The sequence below is a fragment of the Macrobrachium rosenbergii genome, chromosome 37 (assembly GCF_040412425.1).
Source record: "Macrobrachium rosenbergii isolate ZJJX-2024 chromosome 37, ASM4041242v1, whole genome shotgun sequence".
NCBI classification, from domain to species: Eukaryota; Metazoa; Arthropoda; class Malacostraca; order Decapoda; family Palaemonidae; genus Macrobrachium; species Macrobrachium rosenbergii.
Window position 1 is genome coordinate 5,699,885 of NC_089777.1, and position 23,516 is coordinate 5,723,400.

A 23,516-nucleotide genomic window follows, 5' to 3' on the forward strand; every position below is an offset into this window, starting at 1 on the left:
TTTCATGGTGGACTAACAGTTGGGTTTGTGTACTTTCCGGTACAAAAACCATGTTGTCCTATATTGAACAATCTATTTTTCAGGAAATGTTTCATTATATTTTTTTCATTACCCTTTCATATACTTTCATAATATGAGATGTCAGACTCACAGGCCTATAATTACTTGCCTCTAGTCTTGAACCACTTTTGAAAGTAGGAGTAATATATGCTAATTTATGCTCATCATAAATCTTGCCTGTATCTATACTTTGTCTTAATAATATTGCTAGCGGCTTTGCGATTGAATGAACCACTTTCTTTAACAATATGGCAGGTACTCCATCTGGTCCTGCTGCTGATCCATTTTAATTTCATTAATAGCCTGCACAATATCGGCTTCTGTAGTATCTATATCTGATAAGTATTCAGTATTTTCATCTCTTATTTCTGTATCATTATCTTCATTGTCAATTCTAGGTGTAAATTCACTCTTATATCTTTCTGCAGTAGATGAAGTTGCAATCTGTTTTGTCTTTACTAATAATTCGTAGCACTGTCTAGATGCAGTCACCAGAGGGTTTGGCAACTACATCTCATGTTGAAGATTCAAGTATTCCATTTTTCCAAAAAGTAGATTTTTGGGAATACATATCATTAATGGGATTGTGATGGAAAAAATTACTCTTAGACCACTTTTTTTTTTTTTTTAACAAATACCTGTTGTAACTAACAAATACCTGTTGTAACTATATTGGGAGTGGCCCAGCCCCTCACATCTCACTGCCTCACAAATGATTTTCACAAAGTGAGGTTACTATTGTATGTATTGAATCCAGAGGTGTGTGTGCCACCACCTGTTTGTCTCACAGACCAAGGCCTTGTGGTCCCTGGAACTTAGCACATCGTGGTATAGAGTCATTCATATGATTATTGCAGTTGCATGAAAAACTTGTTCCAACAAGAATACAAACCTTCATCTTCGCTGTAGGAGAATTCTTGGTGCAAGCTGGTTCTTTTGTTAATGTTCATTAACAAAGTAGTTACAGGTGGATGAGGTGGGATAGTATCTAAGTCATTCGCCTGTCTACTTACCCTCACTCTCCTTTGGCCTTCTTTGAGATAACTTATATCAACTGCTACTCTATTGTCAGCAGGTTTTTTTTTTTTTTTTTCATTCAAATTAGTTTGGTTTTTTGTATGGTATTGTTCTGCACTCCTTGCTGTCTGTTCTGCAATCCCAAACTAGTATGCCACACACCCAAGTCTGTGGACTTGCACCCTGCAGGTACACCCTTCAGTCTGCAGACTGAACAGCCTCAAGTCAAGTAATTTCATTTGGAAGGTATCCCTTTTCGTTCCAGCAAGGTAGGGGTCATGGAGTTAGTTGCCAAGACCTCTCTCAAGGAGTCATTGTAGCTCACCCTTTGGCTGAACACACTGGCACACACTGCCTTCTCTGGGATGTTCTATGAGGAGGGTAATACAAGTTCAGGAAGCTGTTGGTGTTTACACTTTAGTTCAGTACCCTCACCTTTGTCAAGTGCCAGGCCCCTTCTAAACCCTGATCAGGAATTCATTGTTCTTCTGTAGGAAAGGGCTAGTAGTTATCCCAGCCCCTTTGACCTTCTTTCTAGGCCAGAGGTCATTGGAAGAGGAGGGAGATGCTTAATAAGTTTCTTAAAGAAGGAAGTGATTTTCAGATCATTGAGCAACACTCATCACTCTGTCAAACAGTACTGCCCTTCATGGACCACTGTCCCCATCATCTGATTGCTAACGACTGAGGTGATTACTGTGCCATGATCTGAGAATTATGAACAAAGTATTTAGGTATGCTGACTGTGATTACATGATCTGAGAATTATGCAAAGCAACAGTATCAACAGTATCCAGTAGGCTGTTAAGGTGCCAGTCTCAAGGTTACAAAAACATTCCTGCCCTGACAGGAACAACTAGTTGGGCTTTGGCAGCTTGCCCTTGGTTGCAAGCAATTCTTGGATAGGCTCATGCTGCATGGGCAACTCCACCTGCACTGGTTTCACTGGTGTCTGAAGCAGCAATGGTTCCCCTAAGCAGATCCTCTGACACAATGTATTCATTACACCAAGGAACTGAGGGACAATCATGCATTGTGAATGAAGGACAGTACTGCCTTTTTGAGAGTTTTCCTGTACTCTTTCCTCCAAAAGGAGACACCTCTGTTTTCAGACTCATCAAAGGAGGGTTGGAATCCACACCCAAAGGACTTGGTCAGTTTTGGTGTAGACAGAGAATGCTGACCATTTGGATCAATGTCTTGGTCGAAATATAGGCAACATTACTGACTGCAAGCACTCAGGCCACCCAAAGGGACACTAGGTGGCACTAACAAGCAACTCCACCAATGTAGTAGTCACTCACATCAACAAACAAGGAAATGGTGTTCCTGCCCTCCTGCAAGTTGGCATGGCAGATGCACTTTTTCCAAGGATCCTTCGCTGACAAAATCTCTTTCTAGGATAATACAAAAGTAGTGTTATATCAACAATTCATTTAATTAGGCATTATCTGATGTAACATTAGTAGGCTGAAGATACCGAAAAGCATCAACAGGATTCACTGTTACCCTGTTTATACTTATATAAATGTGCATACATATATACAAAACATTATGTATCTTAATCTTATTAAGACATAGTTATAGGCCTCCAATCAGGTCACTACAAGAGAGAGGAAAGAGGATTACTGTATAGCAAACAATAGTTGTTTAAACCTGTGGGTTTCATACTTGCAGTCTACCACTAACATCACATTGTGCTAGTCAAAATGTACTTCATTAAAAGCCATAAAAATTTTAAAAATTAAAGTTTGGTGACTGAAATGTTCAAAGTAATCTTAGGTTAAATTGCCAGTCACTGCATATGATAATTTTTAGAGAAAAAAAACACTGCATGATAATTTTTAGAGAAAAAAAAAAAAGTTGGGGTATTATACTGAAATGGCTTCAAAAGACCAAATAAAACTTATTTTCTACAGTACAGCTATTACTATAAAAATAATAAAGCCATCAGCCACACAGAGACTTGTTTTTTTTATTTTTTTTTCAACCAACTGCCTAATAACACTCTTCCTTTCAATAAGGTTTGCCACAATCAGGGGTACATGACACACACATTAACTTGAGACTAATGAAGCTTGAGCAAATCAGACTTTTGTCTATGCTCTCACACGATATAGTTCCTAATCTTTCATACCTTATTCCACGTTGCAAGTGCTCATTCTGAAATTACCTATTTAATTTACTGGTTTTTAACCCTTCAGCTCTGGAACTGTGGTACCTTCCCACTGCAGGGATTGCATTCCTTAGGTAATAAGGAATTAACAAATAATGTAGTTCAGGGATTTTTTCAACTTGCAGAATAGGCAATTAGATTCCTGCCACAACTACCCAATTTGGTCCCTCCTAATAACAAACTGTGTTTGATGAAAATGGAGTTCAAAACGCAGTCAATGGGAAATTTTCCATCCACTTCTTCACTTCTATAATTCTACAGTCTTGACAGATTTACTAGTTACCAGGATCATCTGTATAAAAAATTTAGTCTAAGAAATTTTCCTGGCAGAGAATTTCTAGTAGTACATTTCACATAAGGTTTTGTGAGAATAACTTAACGCTGCTGCAGATAACTCAGATTTAAGGCTATGTAAAATACAATATAAATTATGCCGAATGTTCCAATGATATTGCCATTAGTCTATAAATTTCTCTCAAAAAATACAAAAATTTAAGTTCTAAAATTAGGCAGACGAGGATAATATATGTTTGACACATGGTAATCCTGTTAAGTGTCACAACAGACTTTCTACTACAAACGGAGAAATTAAGTGCTTGTAAAAGTAACTCTCAAAAGAAAATAATAATTTAGTTTGAGAACTGTTTGCATCTGAGTTACAAATTAATGTACCATACAGTTCTAAAATACAGGAACCGTGCGTTCTGCATTAATCAGTGATGTATAAACACACATGGTTACAGCTAAAATCTGACAAGACTCAAAATGGCTATGACACGTTTCCCATAAAAACATTCAACACACTTTGATTAAAAGCCAAGTGTTAAGAGCAAGCTGTACAGAAACAAGTAACTTTCATTTCCCTAAAATAACTATGAACCGAGAAAATATGCCAGATTTTTTTTCAAACAGCAAAAAATTATAGAATTCAAGGCACTGCAGCACAAGATTCACTTTAAAAACTCCTGATTAGGTGACAGAATTCACACATTTGGGAATAACAACCCCCTACCCTCAACCTGACCCCCCCAACCCTCAACCTGACCGGGAAACGGCTTTAGAAATGATACTTACCATTGTAGCAAAATAAGGTCAAAATCTGGTACCTTACATCAATCCAAATCAAATTCAACCCGTGTGACATACTATTAGTATCAACATTCATGTTTAAAATGTTTCTGAAAAATCTCACAGCACATGCAAATACATCAACCCTACGTAATAAATTAATTAAATGCAAATTGTTTAAGTCTTCCTTCTTGTAATACATTAGCTTTTGTAATGGTTTAGGAAAACACCTTGCAATTAAACTCTACAAGCCAGTAACGGCTTTCCCATAATCATCTGCCTAATCATGACAAGAAAAAATTCCCAAAAACCTGGAGCAATACATACTGTAAACATTTTATCTACTGGTGTTCTCAATACTTCTTGTCAAATAATAAACCTGACTCCCAATGAATAAAAAGCAAGTTGCTACAGTATTCCTTATTTATACAAAAGTTTTAAATGGTATACATTGAAAACTGAAATAGTATCTCACCAACAGTAAATCATAAATTCTATTTTACACTGACTGGTTTGATAACAAAACCAACTTTAAAGCTTCAATTGCAATAGCAGGAAACAAAAATTTGACAGGTTGTATCTACTATTAAACGCCTATACATCCTTCTTTGAGTCATATCTGAACTCACTACAATATTACATACTGTACTTACTGAGTGACAAGGAAATTGCAAATGAACACGAGAATTCTCCAAATACTTATTACCAAAATCTCTGTTCCTGTAAAACATGCTTTTTCAGATGACTGCTATCGACATAATATAGTGTCGCATGCATTCTGTTGGTCAGGCATGAATTTGTCACTTGCAAGAATATCTACTTGTCTGGTTCATCAGAAAATAGCTTGTGCAATCTGCAAAAAGCAACTGCTATTTTCAATTTTATTTATAAATTGAACAAGCTCTCTGGCATATGAGGTATCAAGATTTTTCTAGAGTATGGCCTAAGAATTTTTCAAATACAGCACTTTAATATGACATTATACTGACTTAGTCAGCGAGGTAAAATTGCAGTTTACCCAGACCACTAGGTCAGAGAAGGCTTATGATCTCTCTATTTGAGGTATCAGATTTTATACAACTAAGTTTTACTATTGTTCAATAAGTAAAATATAAAGTTGATGGCAGTATCTCAGGGCGCTTTGCAGATTTGTTTTACTTTGACCTATGTACATATTTCCTTCTACAAACAATTAAATACATTGTGCTTCTCTAGCTGCAAACACTACTTACCAAAGACCAAAGTTGGTCTACTTCTGTCCTCCATATTAAATGTCAATTCTACAAAGTCTACTGAGGATATAAAATGAAAGCAATACTGAATCAGTGCTAAACAGGCTGCATTCAAGGGGTCTTTTCAAAGAATGAAACAGAGATATTAGAAAAAAAATAGGACAGATAAACAGAAGAATGCACTCATTTCATTCACTCTTTTAAACTGTAATCCACATCAAACACTTGGTGACAATGATGAGAAATGCTTCTATTATTAAAATATTTAAAGAACACCTTCTTAACTGACTATGCAGAAATGATGAAGTATCCTTAATTGGTAATTTACATACACTATATAAAATTTATATTTCACCTTACTCCACCTCCACCCAACTCTTCCCTGGCTTAAACTTTCCAGGACACAAAATGTTAAAAGAAATAAAGAATAACTTCACTGCTATTTACAGAAAACTGAGGGGAGAATTTCATTATTAAAGGGTATGAACACAGAAAATACAAATATAAAAAAATAGTACCCAAAGCAAAGGCTCCAATATTGCAACATTCAGTAGTACCGTTTTAATGTGTACACTGACAGCAACAGAAATTGCCAAGCTATTGGAAATTACTAGTCAGCAACAGAAATTGCTAAGCTATTGGAAATTACTAGTGGTATAGGCTAAAGAAATAGCATCCCTGCAAACTCCCATATCCTAAAAACTACTGTCAACTGAACAAATGACTCTACACTCAAATCATATTCCCGCTGGTATTGCTTTTCAATATAAAAGATAAAATATTTGAGCATATGAGTATGCCTATCTGTACATATTAATAAAAACAAAAATCCGAGAGAGCAACAACTTCCAGACATAAAATGTTATATACATGCATTGTATATATCAAAACATTTTGTAAAATATGAATTGGAAATTAGCTGGTTTGGTATACAAGATCATGAAAAGTTACAATAGAGGATAAAATAGTATATACAGACACTATCCTACTTACAAACATTCAAGTTATGAACATCATGCAGATACAAACAAATGTGACTGTCAATTAAAATTGTGTTCAGAGTATTCCCCTCTGCCATCCATAAGTTATCATCACAATTTATTTAGGTTTTATGTATCATTCGTATTAACAGAGTACTGTACTTTATAAAATACAGTACTGCATGTACAATTTACAGTACAAACGTACAGTACCTGAATAAGTGTGAAGACCAACTTATGAACAATTCAAGATACGAAATGGCATTTGGAACATAACTCATTCGTATGTAGGTTAGTGTCTATACTAATCATTTCTTAAAAAGTATTCCTTTCCCTTTCAAAGCTGTGAAATATCATAACTACATAATTTAACCTGCTATCATACTACAACAGCTGCCAAATATAGAATGACATGAATAATTTGCTGAAATATAAGTGCAACATAGTTTTGCACACAAAAAAATAGGTATTTACCCACATTCTAATTTCTGTAAAAGAATGTAAAAATACTTTAAATGAAAGAGAGGTAAAATAATCAGCAGTCACTTTTGCCATCAGAGGTGGAAGAATAACTTTAGTGTGCAATGTTATGCCAAAAAGTACAGAGTACAACATTTATAAAAGTACAGTATTATAAGGGAATGTTATTTCACCTTTGCAGTTGGACCTCATAGATTTTATAACGAAAAAAGTAGTCACGGAAGAGAAGTCTTACATTGGAGTAACACTAGAAACTTATAGATGGACTTGGAATATGCAGATACCTTTTTTTTCTTCTTCTTTTAATCGGCAACACACCCCCATGATTTACAAAGCTTGATAGGATGCATACTTTATCGAGAATAGTGGGACTCAATTCATTTTAATAAAAACAGAAGTGATGATGGCAGAGTATGCACAAAGGGATGAAATAACAGATACAGAAAGAATGAATGAGGTTGAATTTGTTGGATATTCATGAACAATATCTGGTACAAGTTCCCTCAAGTCGGAATTTGGTGTTGATAAAAAAGGTCAATCAAACTCTAGGCAAGCTTATAAGATTTGGAAATTAAGCAGGTTGAAACTGCATACAAAAGATTAAGTAATTCTGGTAAGATCTGCCTCGCTATACAAATACAGATCATGATATGATAATGTAACCACATCTAAAAGATTTTGTCAATATGAGAATGAAACTTGAAGAATATTAGGTGTCAAATGGCATGATCCAACAAGAAACTGTGCCAAAAGGGAAATTATGGACATTCCATATGTGGATGAGATAATGATGAAAGGGAAGATGGAGATGGCTTGGACATGTCCTTCACACAACCCCTGGGAGAAGGGTATGTGACAGTGTCAGCTGGGCATCCGGGGGCACCAGAAATGCTGGAAGACCTAGACATACTTGGATGAGAACTATAAGAAAGGAGGCTGGAGATGTGTGGAAGATAAAGCACAAGGAAAACATGAGTGGCAGTATTTCAGAGGCCATTTGCATCAACACTGGACGTGATATGATGATGGTGATGTATTACAAAAAGAAAACTTCAGATGCCCAAAGTTGTCAAACCTATTCTTTTACGGGTCTGTAACACTTTCAAATGGCAACTTTCTTCTCTGAAAACAAGCAAAAATAAGCATCAGAGTTCTGTAGTAACAAAAGGTCTCATCAATGAAAGCCATTTTTTCTAAGTCGTTAGGCTTGTTCAGCAATACATTAAAATGTACCATTGTAACACAGAAAATGAATGTGGCCCAGACAGTGACCAAGAGGGTAAAACAAATTTTGCAGGCTAAAGGGATTCATGTATCTTGGAATCAAATCCTTGTTAATGTAAGAGGTTAGTTAGTTATAAATGATTTGTTTAACCAGACCTCTGAACCCTTTTAGGGTTCTTCTCGGGCTGGAGGTCAATGTAAGAGGGCGTCAATGGTTTATCATCATCAATAAATCTTTGAATGATGAAAAATTCAGAGCTCACAGGATACATTAGGATGGATACAGCTCAAGTGCTGTGTTCATTCATAATCTTTTCCTTTCTACCACATTAAATATGAACAACTCCTTCAGAATAATGTCACATACGCCTGATAATTGACTTAAATATTTCACTTCCAACAAAGTTAAACAAGAAGAAGCTACAGATGCCAGTGTAAGTAAACCTTTACTTACAGTACTAGCATTTAATTTCTTGTCTGAAAAACTATAAAGGACTCATTTACAAGGTACAGCTCAAACCAACTTTACCCACATCAACAGATACTTAAAGCAGTATGTCCACCTCTGTCCAAGAAGATACGAAAGTGATTATGGTTTTCAGTAGACACTTGTATGTCTGGTGGATTATGATGAAGATTACAAAGAAACTAAACCAGACCAATTGAGCCATCTCTATGATCACAAGGCTGAGCTAAACCAATTTTTTTAAAGGAGGATGAAAACATAATGAAGTCAGACACCACGATAAGGAGGCAGGAAAGACGACAGGCACCACAGAGTAATGCAACTCTTGACCAACAGGACACAACAAAGATGATTTACTACTGCCAACAGTGTAGTGTGCTAGGCAGACTACAAAATAGAACAGAATATACAATTTATGCCAGAGGCCAAGCACTGGGACCTATGAGGTCATTCAGCATTGAAAGGGAAACTGACAGTAAGAAGGTCTGAAAGGTGTAACAGGAGGCAAACCTCACAGTTGCACTATGAAATAGTTGTCAGAGAGGGTGGAAAGTCAGATGGAAGAAAGAACATGAACAGAGGTACAGTACAAAGAACGAAAGAGGCTGCAGCTAGTGGCCGAAGGGATGCTGCAGACCCTAAGTAATGCCTACAGTGTATAGGCAGACTACAGATTGTAAAACTACCTCTCACAAGAAATGCAGTGTAAAATGTTATGCTTCATTAGTACTGTATAATGAAGTATTTCTAACCAAACCTCTCAAGTCACTGCAGGACTCTCATAATGCCACTCCAAAGGATTTGTTTTCAAGCAGTAAGAAAGCTGAAGTACAAGTTACATAAAAGTTATGTGCATGGAAGTGGTAAGAAGTCAAATGGAATACTGTACTGTACTTAAAAAGTAAAATTCAGAAAGCTGAGCAGCTGGGACAAAGGCTCACTGTACCATCCAAGGAGAGGTGAAAAAAGTGCCAAGGAATCTAGATAATGCTGACTAAAGGCCCAGCCTCCAAGTTCTTAACAAGGGACATTGCGTGGTCTTTTAAGCACTGATTCTGTATCTTTTTCTTTACACTATATACTTTAGTAATAATACAAGCAATGAATCAGGGAACTTAACTATTTGTGTTTGTTGTCTTTAGAACGTACAAAAATTTTTTTTTTTTGTCACAGTGGGAACTTGTAACATAAATATTGTTGTCAAGGGCCATGTACATATTTAGAGTACTCATGTATGTATTGTAATCATTTTTCCAATTATTGTTTACAATGAAAAATTATTTTTGAACAATTTGCTAAAGGGTAAAAACTACTCAAAATACAGAGAGACTTTGGGATTTTAAACAGATCATTGCAGAATTATTATTATTTCCATTTTCTGCACATTGTCATTCAAGATTCTTTGGGGGCTATTACTCGTCCGGTACAAAAAACTTCCCTCTAATCCAGCTAGCATGCAAAGTTATCAAAATACAGAAATGAAACTTGCAGTCTCATTTGCTGATACTGATGGGGCTGAGCCAAAATTATTTGGTTTCCAATACGGGGTCAAATTTGCTGACACTGGTGGGGCTGGACCTTTTGGTTTCCAACAGGGAAAAAACCTGCTGACACTAATGGGGCTGGACCAAAAGGATCTAGTTTCCCGCAAGGGGTCAAATTTGCCGACACTGATAGGGCTGTACCAAAAGGATTTGGTTTCCAATAAGGGGTCAAATTTGCTGACACTGATGGGGCTGGACCAAAAGGATTTGGTTTCCAATAAAGGGTCAAAATTGCTGACACTGATGGGGCTGGACCAAAAGGATTTGGTTTCCAATAAAGGGTAAAATTTGCTGACACTGATGGGCTGGACCAAAAGGATTTGGCTTTCAGTAAGGGGCAAAATTTCAATCAAGAGAAAGTGAGAGCAGAAGGGCATATTGGCAGGAAGATTCCAAATGAAACAGATGAAAAGTACAATTCGGAAAGAACTATAACTCGGGAGCCAGATTTATAGGCCAACATATGCTGCATGTCAACCTCTGTGTACATGAGTTTCCAAATGGATGCCATACAAAGAAACTTATTTAATCACAAATCATTATGTACAGGGATTACAATGAATCTGTGAAATAATTACTGTAAACTCTCCTTATTCATGGCCATCTCTGCATTTGTTACTCCTGTTTTGGATGGCAAGAATTACTGCTACATATTCAATATTTATGAATCAAAATGCGATAGCTAGACAGGTATGCAAATAAATTAATATGACAATTTCAAAAATTTTAAATCATTGCATGGTTATGCTTGCTCTTTATTTCTCCTAACTGAAAATCATTTAGTTAAGTCCTGTACCACAAGTAGAATCTGTCACACAACAAAATTCTATTCACGTGCATTTATCCCATGCGCAAAATATGAACCATTCCGTCCCTACTTCTGTCATGCAACTGGGTAAAGGTTTTTCCACTTATGGTTCTGTGACAGTCTCCACAAAAACAACAAAAAAAGAGGTTCAAGAAGCTCAAACTACTGTATGGGTTGGACGGAATGTTTGAATAATGGTCTTAAAGTAGTTTCCAGGCAACTACATGTAATTAATGAGAACTTTTTCAACAGTTCATATTGGTACAGGCAAGACTTGAAAATCATAACGATATAAAAAAAGTATATACTGTACTACATACGAGTGTACGTAAACATGAAACTATGATGTATGAATACTCCATATAATGTAGGTTTTATATACATTGCCAATCTGAAAGTATCAAATGGTAAGCTCTTACAGCATCACAGGGTGATTGGAAATAAAGCCATATGAAAGCATTTAACAACATACACAAGCCCTTCAGCAGTGCTAAACTCTACCAATGTGAAAAATGAGTTGGAGAAGCTGAAAAAAAGCTTTCTTTGCTTCAAAATCATCTATCCATTCTACTGAAAAATAGGATAAAATGATCTCATTCAGCTTATCAGATAGCCAACTGTCCTTGTAAAACTGATCAAATATTGTCCAGGAGCAAGGAATGATGCACCAGAATTTACTGCAGCCAAGATTATCAAGAACCAAGTTAAGTTCAAGTAGAAAGTTTTTCATGTTCTGTACAAATTAAATTATACTATATATAGAACACAAGTATGCAACAGATACTATATCCAACTTAATTATTGAGCAAGAACAGCACTAAGAACTAAAAGTATGTAAAAACTAACAATTATCACTGAGTTATTCATCGGATTTAAATGACCCCAACTCTATTATTTCTAAGACTTAAAACTCAAATTTTCAGCTTACCTGCCAACCATCTCTGCATACAAAAATGGTAAAGTGTTCCAAGCTAAAATTCTGTAAAAAGCTCCTTCCTTATAAGATTTCTTCAAACAGTCTATTACACATGAAGTCACAATGCTTGCAGGCTTAGGCTGCAAGGATGATAATCTTACTGCAATGCACCAAGTTTTAGGCACCACCGTTCACCATTAAATATTGCTCAACATTTCACTTAAATATAGGTAAAGTCAGTAAACCCTAACCCAAACGTAACCACTTGTGACATCAAAATAGAAGACTGCTTGTAGTATTACAATAACGAAAGACATACAATTAAATGCAAACACTACTGTGACCTTGGATGAAAAGCAAAGCACTTAGGACAATACTCACTGACAGAACACTGCTTGTATAACTGCACTGCCATCAAACAGTAGTCAATTGCTCAAACCAATGCCTAATGGTCTAGCCATCATACAACTCACCAATAATTAAATTTTAATTATTGTTACCCATCTCTTCAACATCTCTATTGGTACAAATGCTGATATTTCAACCAAGAGCACCTAAAACTACATTGTACGTTCAACCCCAAGCAAGGTTATATGAAACAGCATTTAGACCTCGAGTATTCACAGACAAGAACATATTCCATTCAAAAACCAGCAAATCAACTTTAACTGTAATGACGAATCTGGATTTTCAATAACATAACAATGATACAGGAAATTAGAACAGCATCCTTCAATCTGCACACTTCAAAAATCTACGGTGCTCATTGTGTCTTCCCTCAAATTTCAGAATTATTCCGTAGAATGATAGCATTAGAAAAAGAAGGGTGATATGCCTTATTAATTTTCCAGCAAAATTTACACACCATCTCAGAGGACTACAGTATTAACATTTCAATTCTGTTAAGGGAATCCCAATATATAAATGAACTGCATCACTTGCTAAATGCTCAACAACTATGATTCAAGCACCCAGCCTTTTCACTGACTCAACTGAAGATATCAAGTTTGCTACATTAAGAAAAAGGAACTTGAAAAGGATTCTGATAATTCATCATTTTTTCAATTCCCCTTTCTTAAACTGAAGATAAGGTGCAAAGGCAATTCCCAAATCTTTTCTGTAATTAGTGCACTGAAATACCCTGAGTATCAAAGAGCAAGCTAGAATGTGTATCAAGAGATCACAAAAATAAATGTGAGGCTTGATTCGAAGTCGCTTATTTCAGAAGTACAAATATAAAAAACCTACAACTCCTGATTTGGATGAATAACAATAAAAACTCACTCATGATTAGCTAATTTGGTCTGCTATCATTCCAGTACAGATTGTAACATTCTTACTTAGTAGACAAACAACACTATTTTTTCTGGACATTACAATTTCAAGTGGTTTCTATTTTGTCCACTTTAAAACAACCCTCAGACTATTGTAATGTATTTTACATGATATGTTACCATTAGGGTAAAGACATATAAGGCACTATTGACATTACCACATACACATACCATTCTAACACAGTAATAAATTACAATGTCCAAGTGATAACTGGTCACAGTATACCTGATCACTTAATCTGACATATTTTGTATCCTACACCAATTTAAAAATGCAACTCAACTATAGAAGAGACTAATTATGAACTTATCTACAACATTCTAAAAATTTTAATTATATAGTAAGCAATATAACAATGAGCTCATAAACATAATCTCATGAACATCCACAGAAAAATTTTAGTGCTTATCTGGAGGATATCTAAGGAACAATAAATATAACATTAGCTTTTTAATCTCTCAAAAGTACTAAAATATCAATTTCCATAATGAAATTTATTATATGGATACATACCTCCTGTTACAGGTGTAGCTAGCATTAAAACAAAAACAAAAAAAATGGCCTGGCTGACCCAGATGAATGTCTAGTTCACCAGTTCTCCACCAGGAATGTTTTAGCTCTCACCAGAATTCTTCTTGACAGCCCACTAAGTTGTGGGGAGGCTTGGTGGGTTGTACTGTATTCATATAATAAATCTTATTATGAAAATTCATATTATTTTGGATGACTCTTACCTACTGTTAAAAATAGCTGATTCTCACATTGGAAGAAGGATTAGCAAACTAAAGGTTTCTTATATGAAACCCAAACCATTATAACCTGATCTGCAATCACTCCTGGAATGTACTGCCACCAAAGTTGGATCCCTTGCAGGGAGTACGGCTCTCTGGTTCAAGACAGGGTAAGAAAAGCCTTACAAAGAAATCTGCCTCAGCAGAAGCAGTGTTAATCCAACAAACTAAAGTCAATACCAAAAGTATACCTACTGAAAAAATGTATATCCCTATACATTTAATGTACCTTCATGCTCCCCAACCCTCCAGACATTACCCTTCCCTCCTGACCTCTACAACTGGTACAAAGTGTGCCTATCTACCACTATAGAATACAGCGTATCTAATTCTATAGAATGCAATCTATATGCAGAAAACATTCCTGCAAAACCTGATGCTTTTGTTTCTACTGTCAGTTGAAGACATCCTGAGTGAATGAAACATAAACTTCAAAATACCATGAAAAAAGCTGCCAACATCAACTAGCAAATCATCGAATACCATCCTGCCCTAAGGCAAGAACTTTGACGAAACACACCTGGTGGAGAACAGGTGAACTAGAAAGTCAAAAGGTCACCAAAGCAATCTTTTCTCTTTTTTAATTTGAATGCCAACCTGATGTGCAGCACGAAGATACAGCTATCTGTAACAGCAAGTAAGATTCATCCCAAATTAAACAGAATGTCCAGAAGCAGTATACTGACACATAATTAGTGACTGTTAGCCTTAACAAAAACATGTACATCTGTACACTGTACAATGGTGCTTTCTTCATGACCTACGAATGCAGAAATATATCTATTACTTATGATCATTTGTTTAAACATTTCCATACATATATATATGTACTGTATTTGGACTTAATATAAAATATATATTACTCAATATGATGGAGAAAATGCAAAAAAATCAAAGTGACTCTGACAAATCAAGATTACAATATGACTGTTTGTTACAATCCACATTTCAGATGCCTTTTAATGTACTTACTAAACCCCAAACTGTTTACAAGAACATAAAGAAAAGTACTAAAGCATATGAACATGGATTTTGTCATTTTGTCAACAAAAAATTATTTAAAAAATTTGTGCTCTTCCAAGACAAATCATGTTCAACATCCAATGAAACAAATAAAGCGTATTAATTGTGCCATGCACTCTCCCACATTTGAAACCAGTATTATTAAAAACTAAATTACAAAATTAGCTATTGTAACACTACTGTTAAGGAGAAGAAAAATCAGGAATTATATAATGAACATACCAAGCCCTTTTTATGTATAAAATTTGACTGAGTAAAAAGATGCAAGACGAAATGGCTTGGCATTCAGCACTTAAGAGACTTACACCACTGCACTTTAACTGCCTGAAGATAAATCCATGATTAAAACTCTGAAAATATGATAAAATTCCAGAAAACCTGAATTAAAACTACTAAAACACATCGTACTTGCATTTGAGAAGTAAATGACACGAGCAGGTATGGTATATAAAAACCAGTGCACCTCTGCCTACCAATACTAATAACCTAACTCTAAAATTATATTACATAACAGTGCTCTCAGCACTTCTAACTCCTCAACACCTCATAGTCCTTTTCACTAACAAGTGAGCTCTACCCAGAGCAACTTCAAGCTTTCACTTTTCTAGGTATGAAAGAAAAGTTCCTCCTGCTCAGGGTAGGAAAGTAATGTCTTGCCTAAAAACTATTTCCACCTACATGATAGACAGCATCACCAAGATCAGATTAATACAAGTAAGCAGTATGTACCTCAGATGCAACATAATGAACGATAATCTTCTCTGGCAGAGATAATATGCGGTTTGAACAAAAATACTGAAGGTAGCTAAGGGCATGAAAAATATTTACATTATTGAACAATCTAAACTTTAAACACAGACACCTACATGAAAATTCACATACACTATTGTACATAACAAGCACTCACTTTGTTAGTGAAGAAATAAGAATCAGAACTGTCATATTGGGCTCCTTGGAGAAGACAAACCATGTTAATGACAAAAGTACTGACTTCCGTGAGCTGTAAGTCATTCTTGAAGGCCTAAAATGGTACTGGAAGTAAGCATGGATGGTCATAATGAGTTGGAAGAGGCGGCACATTCTATCTGTCATTCTCCAGATCATAACTGTTAATCCTGTTCAGATTCACATGAACTCCTGAAGTAACAAATACAATGTGCCTTTGGAATAAAGACACTGAGGGTGTTAAAGATATGTCTCCTCTATCTCAGATTCATACAACTGTTTCCCAAATGATCTACTCACATGATCTAGAATAAGCATGCTGAATTTCTCAGCAGCTAACTACATATTCATACTGGTTATCAAGGAAATTTCTTCTATTCAAACCCTACTTTAAAAAGCTCAATGCAAACTCCTGTAAATGTCTTTCTTTAATGAAATAAAATTGAAAATTCAATGATTTACGAAAAAAATAAACTGAATAATGACAACTCCAATTATATGATAACACCTTTGGACAAAGTGGTGACAACCAAGATGACAGACACTGAATAATCCCAAGTAATATGATACATGGTTCTCTATATAACAAATTAAGTATTCAGTGTCTCTAACCTTGAACTGAATATTATTAATATTATTAAAAAGTGGTTTAACCACACCACTGAGTCAAATTCCTACACACTTAAAAGGCTGATAATGAGGGTTTGTTATTGAACTTTGTTTAAATCCTTCAGTTTTAGCACAGATGAAACATAGATTGAATCATTATGACAGAATTCCTTTTAAATTCAAAGAGCAGTATCTTTTTCTCTGTAAAGGAATGCGTTTATGATGGAGAAAACCCACGTGAAAGAATAATGCAATACACCCATTCCACTATTACCAATATGGTAAGTGTGTGAAAAACTTATTTTCTCATTCCATTCACAGATCCTTTCTACAATTCATGAGGAAAAGAAGGCCACTATTATAAGACTTTCTTCCAAAAGAGGTGGGATACTTGGGAAAACTACACCAACAAAAACAGCAGCTCTGAGGCCAAAGAGTTGAACCTGCTGCAACAAAACACAGTGAGTGCACTTTGTAAAAAGAATATCATGAAGTGTATGTATGCAGTCTTTGTTCCTTCATCACAAAAGGAAATTCTCAAGGCTACTTTGGTATCACATTTAGATTCTCATTCAACATTATAATAGTAAAAGTATCAAATGAAACATAACAATAAGTGCTTCAGTAGTGCACTTACCACAACAATAAATCTATCTAAGATGCAACAGATCTTTCCACATATTGTGGTTCTGCTATTGATTCTTACGATAAGTGTCTTCAACTGTCTTCTTCATTTCATTAAACACTTCTGTTTTAACAAAGTCTATAGTCTTGTACACCACAGATGGCACAGAGGACATGGCAGAGTTTTTCATTCCAGGTTTTAGAGGCTTGGGACTGTGACGGTTTTCCATCTCGAGGTCTAAATCCGTGTACTGAATCTCGTGCTGCGATCTCGTGGGTAATGGAAAGAAGATCTGGAAAAAATTAGATGTTAATCAAATATTGCATCTTGATTCAAAACAAAACTGTTCATTCTGAACTTTTCTCAATTTCTTAATATGAATACACGACTACATATACTAAATAACACAAAAATCAGAGTAGAACATTTCTAATTTGCAGGCGCATCAAAACCTTCACAGTGCTATACCAAAGTGTTTTTTATTACCTATGATCAAGAAAGTTGACTTGATAAGTACTATTTGAGGTGACTAAAGTCAGGGTGACCTAACAGTTGGAGGCAGGGCTGGGAAGCAATGCCAGATATTCACAGCAGGTCACTTTTTGCCACTTCAACAATGTAAAATCAAGAATATTTGTAGCTGGATGGTCTAACATTTTTACTATTAAATAATAGTTTAATCAAACCATCCCCGCAGGGGAAAGTGCCGTCAGTGCACCTCACGCAGTGCACTGTAGGCATTACTTAAGGGTCTTAGCAGCATCCCTTCTTTAGGCCCCTAGCTGCAACCAGTGCTTGGCCTTTGGCCTAAATTCTATATTCTATTTTATTCTGATGAGTTAACATTCTTAACTCACATATGGCTAGACTTAAGAGTTTGTTCTTAATAGACAAAACTGATTTACTTAATATACAGTATTGCAAATCACAGCAATTTAATTAATTGATCAACTTAAAATGTAGATGTAAAATGTAGATGTAGATATTACACTAAGGGACTGTGAGGTCCAGAGCTGTTGTTGTCGGGACCCTCAGGCCATCCTTGCTTCAAAACAAAAATTCTATGCATTTTTCAGAAGATACTTTATATCCTTGTCAGGACTGTAATTACTAATGTATGTAAGGCATTGCAAGCTTTCTAACCATATGTATTTGAAACCTCTTCCTAATTTGTTTACAGAATTGTTAACCATTCTCCAGGTGTGAGAAAACACATCTGACTGTATACAGACATCCATCCATTTTCTTCTAATGTCAAATTCTACTTTTCCGATCACAAGAGTTTTTGACCTGTCAGAGATTTTTATATCAATAAATTAGAATACACCTTGACTCTGCCTCTTACTCACTGCCTCGTTATACTGGCGACCCCAAAGATGACCAACGCCGCCACTGCCAGCACCAGCACATCCAGTGACACCGCTAAAGCAGCAAACATCCACCTACCGCCCTTCACAACCCACAACCATGCCGCCCGCCCTCAGAGCTAGGAAATCCTAGACAATGCATGGGCAGCAACAGGAGACCAGCGGCCATCGTACGTCTAACGTCTACAAGCAACTACGGCATGTAATTACGACCCCCACCACAGATGGGCGCCCAGAAACTAAGCTGGACCTTGTGAGAGGTCCTACTTACAAAATTACCCCGCCAAACAGTCATAGCCATCCCCAATGCATCAACCATGGATCTTGACGATTTCCTGAAGACAGTCGACGCCGTCCACCTGGCCCACAAGTTGATGGAGCCTACACAACCAACCATAGCAGCAGCCACCCCACAGCAACAGCAGCAGACCAACATAGAGACGGACAGCGATCCAGAGGGCCCTGCCACCCCCATACACCACTAACGGAGCTCCAGGTGGAAAAATAAACCAAAATACAACCCCAAAACAGAGGAACATCCCAAGGACATTTGTTTGTACCACTGGAGGTTCAGAAGTGAAGCCCAAAAATGTGAAAATGATTGCCGCACCTCAAAAAACATGCAAAAGGGTCACAGCAGTGACCCAACAAAATAAACATCAGCAGTGAGCAGACCGGTTGCCCTGTATGAGACACCACACCTGCTTTCCGCTGTCTTTCTTCCAGCTACAGGCAAAAAGACAATGTGTTTTTTCATTGTGAATGTAACATCAAATACGGAGTTTCTGGTTGACACCGGCACATTCAAATCATTTTTGCCAGCCAACCTGCACAAACGCCTCAATCCAACCCCCAGCACCCTACAGGTGTCCAATGCCAGTGGAGCCCCGCTGAAAATATATGGGAAGAGGACCATGAAAGTGTCGTTCAGCTGAAGAAGTACAACTGGATGTTTGTCAGAGCAGACGTATCAATCACACTTTTAGGAGCAGACTTCCTAAAAGCCCACGAAATGCTGGTAGACATAGCAAAACAGCAGCTGATCACATGAACCCACCCCCGTAGCCCCACTCACACCAACTCCAGCACAAGATAAGTTGCCTCCTACAGGAATTCCTGGAGATATTTAAGGACGACCTGCAGCACGACCTGACCAAACCTGCAAAGCACCAGGTCCAGCTCCACAGTCAACGAAGGTCCCCCAGTGCACGCCTGTTTTAGATGTTTGGCCCCAGAAAAACTCACCCACGCCAAACAAACCTTCCAGGACATGGAACGGGCAGGAATATGCCAAAAAGCCTCCAGCCCCGGGGCATCTCCCCTACACATGGTACCAAAACCTGATGGCACATGGCGACCCTGGGGTGACTACCAGAGACTGACAGGTACCCACTGCTGAACATCGTTGACATATCCAACAAGACGAAGGGCGCCAAAATATTTACAAAGATCGACCTGTTGAAGGGATACTTCCAAGTCCTGGTTGCAAAGGAGGACAGAAAAAGCAGCCATTATCACCCCCTTCAGCACATACACCTTCAACTACAGCTGCTTCAGCCTTCGGAACTCAGGTGTGACCTTCGAACATCTGATGGACGAAACCCTGAGCAACCTACCTTTCTGCGTCGTCTACGTCAATGATATACTGATATTCAGCCCCAACATCAAACAAGACATGTGAGACATCCGGCAGGTCCTGCAAATACTTAAACAAAACAGATTTATAGTCCAAAAAAACAAATGCGAATAGGCAAAACCAGTAGTGGAATTCCTGGACCACCAAATAAGCCCCAGCAGTATAAAACCCCTCCCAATGAAGGTCCAAGCAATCACCGACTTCCCAAAACCAACAACAATCAAAGCAGTCCAAGAATTCACAGGAATGATACTGTAAAGCCTTCACACTAGCTAAAAAAGCAATCACCTCTGTTGCCACTAATCTTTCCTACCCCATAGGTCTCTCACCCTAATGACGGACGTGAGTAGCACAGTGATGGGTGCGGTACCCGAACAAGACAAACGATGGTCGTCACTCGTAGGCATTCTTCAGCAAGAAGTTATTGCTGGCAGAACAAAAGTACTCCGCATTCAACCAAGAGTTACTGGCAGTCCATAGAGCCATCCGCCACTTCCGACACATGCTGGAAGGACAACAATTCGTGGTGCAGACAGACCACCAACCGTTGGTATATGCCTTCACCAAAAGTGGAGATGGGTGGTCAGCAAAACAACAATGTCACCTATCATCGATAGCAGAACATTCTTGCACCATCAAATACTTAAAGGGCTCTTCCAACAATGTGGCAGACATCCTTTCCCAAAACTACATCAACACCGTCCAGATCGGGATATCATATCCCAAAATAGCATCAGCTCAGAAGGATGCTGTGGACCTACAGCAACTTTGACGGGAGAACCCCACCCTTACATGGAGCAACCCGTCTATCAACGACAGAGAGATGACCATCGCCTGCGAGATGAGTACCAGACGCCCTCGCCCATACCTACCATTAGGGTTGAGAAAGGAAGCCTTCAACTTGCTCACAACCTGTCCCACCCATCAGGTAGATCCACTGCCCAAACCTTGTCAGAGCAGTACATCTGGTGGAGAATGAAAGCAGACATCAAAAAGTGGGCAAGGGAATGCCTCCCATGCCACACATCAAAAATAACAAGGCACACAAATAAATACGGAGATAGGAGAATTCCAGACAACACATCAACATCATGGCATCCCTGCCCGCCTCTGAGGGGTACAGGTATCTCTTCAAGATCATCAACAGGAACACTAATAGACTGGGTCAGCAGGCATGGAGTACCGCAGTACATAAGTGACAGAGGAGCTAACTTCACCTGCACTCTATGGAGCTCCCTCGCCGCCAGGCTCAGGACAAAACTCATTCACACAACAGCGTACAACCCAGAAGCGAACGGCATGGTGGAGCAGCTGCACTGCTAGACGTCAAGGCGGGAGTTGGAAAAAGGAATTACCGTGGGTTTTGCTGGGATTAAGAACAGCTCATCACACAGCATTCAACGCATCACTGGCAGAAGCACGCTACAGCCAAACATTGACAATACCGGCAGATGTTTTTCATGACACAACAGAGCCCACAACTCTTCCAGATGTTTGTAGAGCATTAGAAAACATCATACTAGGGAAGAGAACATACGTAGCAAGAAAAAAATACGTCCCCAAATACCTTTAAACAGCAAAGTATGGGTTCATAAGAACAGACGCATACAAGCCCCACCTCTCTCCAGCCTACTCAGGACCACACCAAATACTAGAATGCAGAGAGAAAGCGTATCAACTTGGGGTTTCCACTGACAGATTAAAATGAGCCTATATCCCAGACTACGACCCACCTAGGCTTACTTTCAGGGGGGTGGGGTTAAGAGTACTGTGAGGTCCAGAGCTGTTGCCGGGACCCTCAGACCATTCTCACTTCAAAACAAAAATCTGCATGACGCACCAAGACTCTCAGGAAACACAGATCCAGCGCTTGTGATTCAAGCAATCTTTTATGCATTTTTCAGAAGGTACTTCATGTCCTTGTCAGGACTGTAATTACTAATGTATGTAAAGCAATACAAACTTTCTAACCATGTGTATTTGAAACCTCTTTCTAATTTGTAGTTAGAATTGTTAAACATTCTAAAGGTGTGAGAAAACACATATGACTGTACATGAACGCCCCTCCATTTTCTTCTAATGTCGAATTCTACTCTTCTGCTCGCAAGAGTTCTTGACCTGTCAGAGATTTTGTATCAATAAATTAGAATATACTTTGACTCTGCCTCTTACTCGCCACCTCATTATAGGACAATCACAAAAAATGTTCGGTACCAGTGTTGATATAAGTCATGTGGATACTTACTTACAATCCTAATACTGTTCTTCTCTCATTTTAATATATTTATATCAATTTATTGTTTCTTTTTTAATAAGTGTAATTGAGATATCTTCTTTCTGTATTTCCCTTTACCTCCTCTTACTTCTTCCTAATGGACACCATATTCTTTGGAAGCTTGAATTTAAAGTCAATGGCCCCCTTGGTGGGCTTGTTCCATATGATGGGATTCATCTTCTGAATAATATATTCTTCAAATACACTAAGCATGGGTCAAACAAGTGTGACCAATCAGAGACATGTATAGTATCCATGTGACATGTGACATTTTCTATTAAATGAAGAACACAAAACAAAAGTTGGTTATTCTGCTTTTAATGTTACTCTCAGAGTCAGTATTCCAAGATGACTGCCCTTTACCTAATATGATGATGGGTTTTATAGATAGTAACAAATCACTAACATGTTTCAACATTTTTACCAGCTTTATATTTGTGGAATAAAAATGTAATTTGCTGCAACAAGGGATTTTTAGTCTTTTAGGAGAGACAGAGGTACTCAGTAGTGCGTCAGTACTAAAAGATGTTTTAGCATCAGACCAGTGGTGTGCCCAGAAAACAAAAGAACCTCAGAAGCACAATAATCTTCGCATTTCAAGGAATTATCCAAATTGAGTTAATGACAGTTCTGGACTGTTTGATGTCTAAATAAGCACATCCTCAAGTGTTAGAATAGAAGAGAATTTAGGCCAAAGGCCAAGCACTGGGACCTATGAGGTCATTCAGCGCTGAAATGGAAATTGACAGAAAAAGGTTTGAAAGGTCTAACAGGTAGAGGAAAACCTCACAGTTGCACTATGAATCAATTGTTAGGAGAGGGTGGAAAGTAAGATGGAAGAAAGAGAATATGAATGGACATACAGTAAAAGGAATGAAAGGGGTTGCAGCTAGGGGCCGAAGGCACACTGCAAAGAACCTTAAGTACTACCTACAGTGC

The 23,516-nt window shown here is 37.6% G+C and overlaps 1 protein-coding gene across 1 annotated transcript in view; it reads right to left on the bottom strand.

Annotated features, from left to right (window-relative positions):
• Positions 1 to 2,496: 2,496 nt before the first annotated feature.
• Positions 2,497 to 23,516, bottom strand: part of dos (daughter of sevenless) — a 37,916-nt gene continuing 16,896 nt past the window's right edge. The window contains exon 4 of the mRNA XM_067081349.1: positions 2,497 to 17,591. Within this exon, the coding sequence (XP_066937450.1) occupies positions 17,367 to 17,591 (225 nt within the window). The 3' untranslated portion in view covers positions 2,497 to 17,366. The remainder of the gene's footprint in view (positions 17,592 to 23,516) is intronic.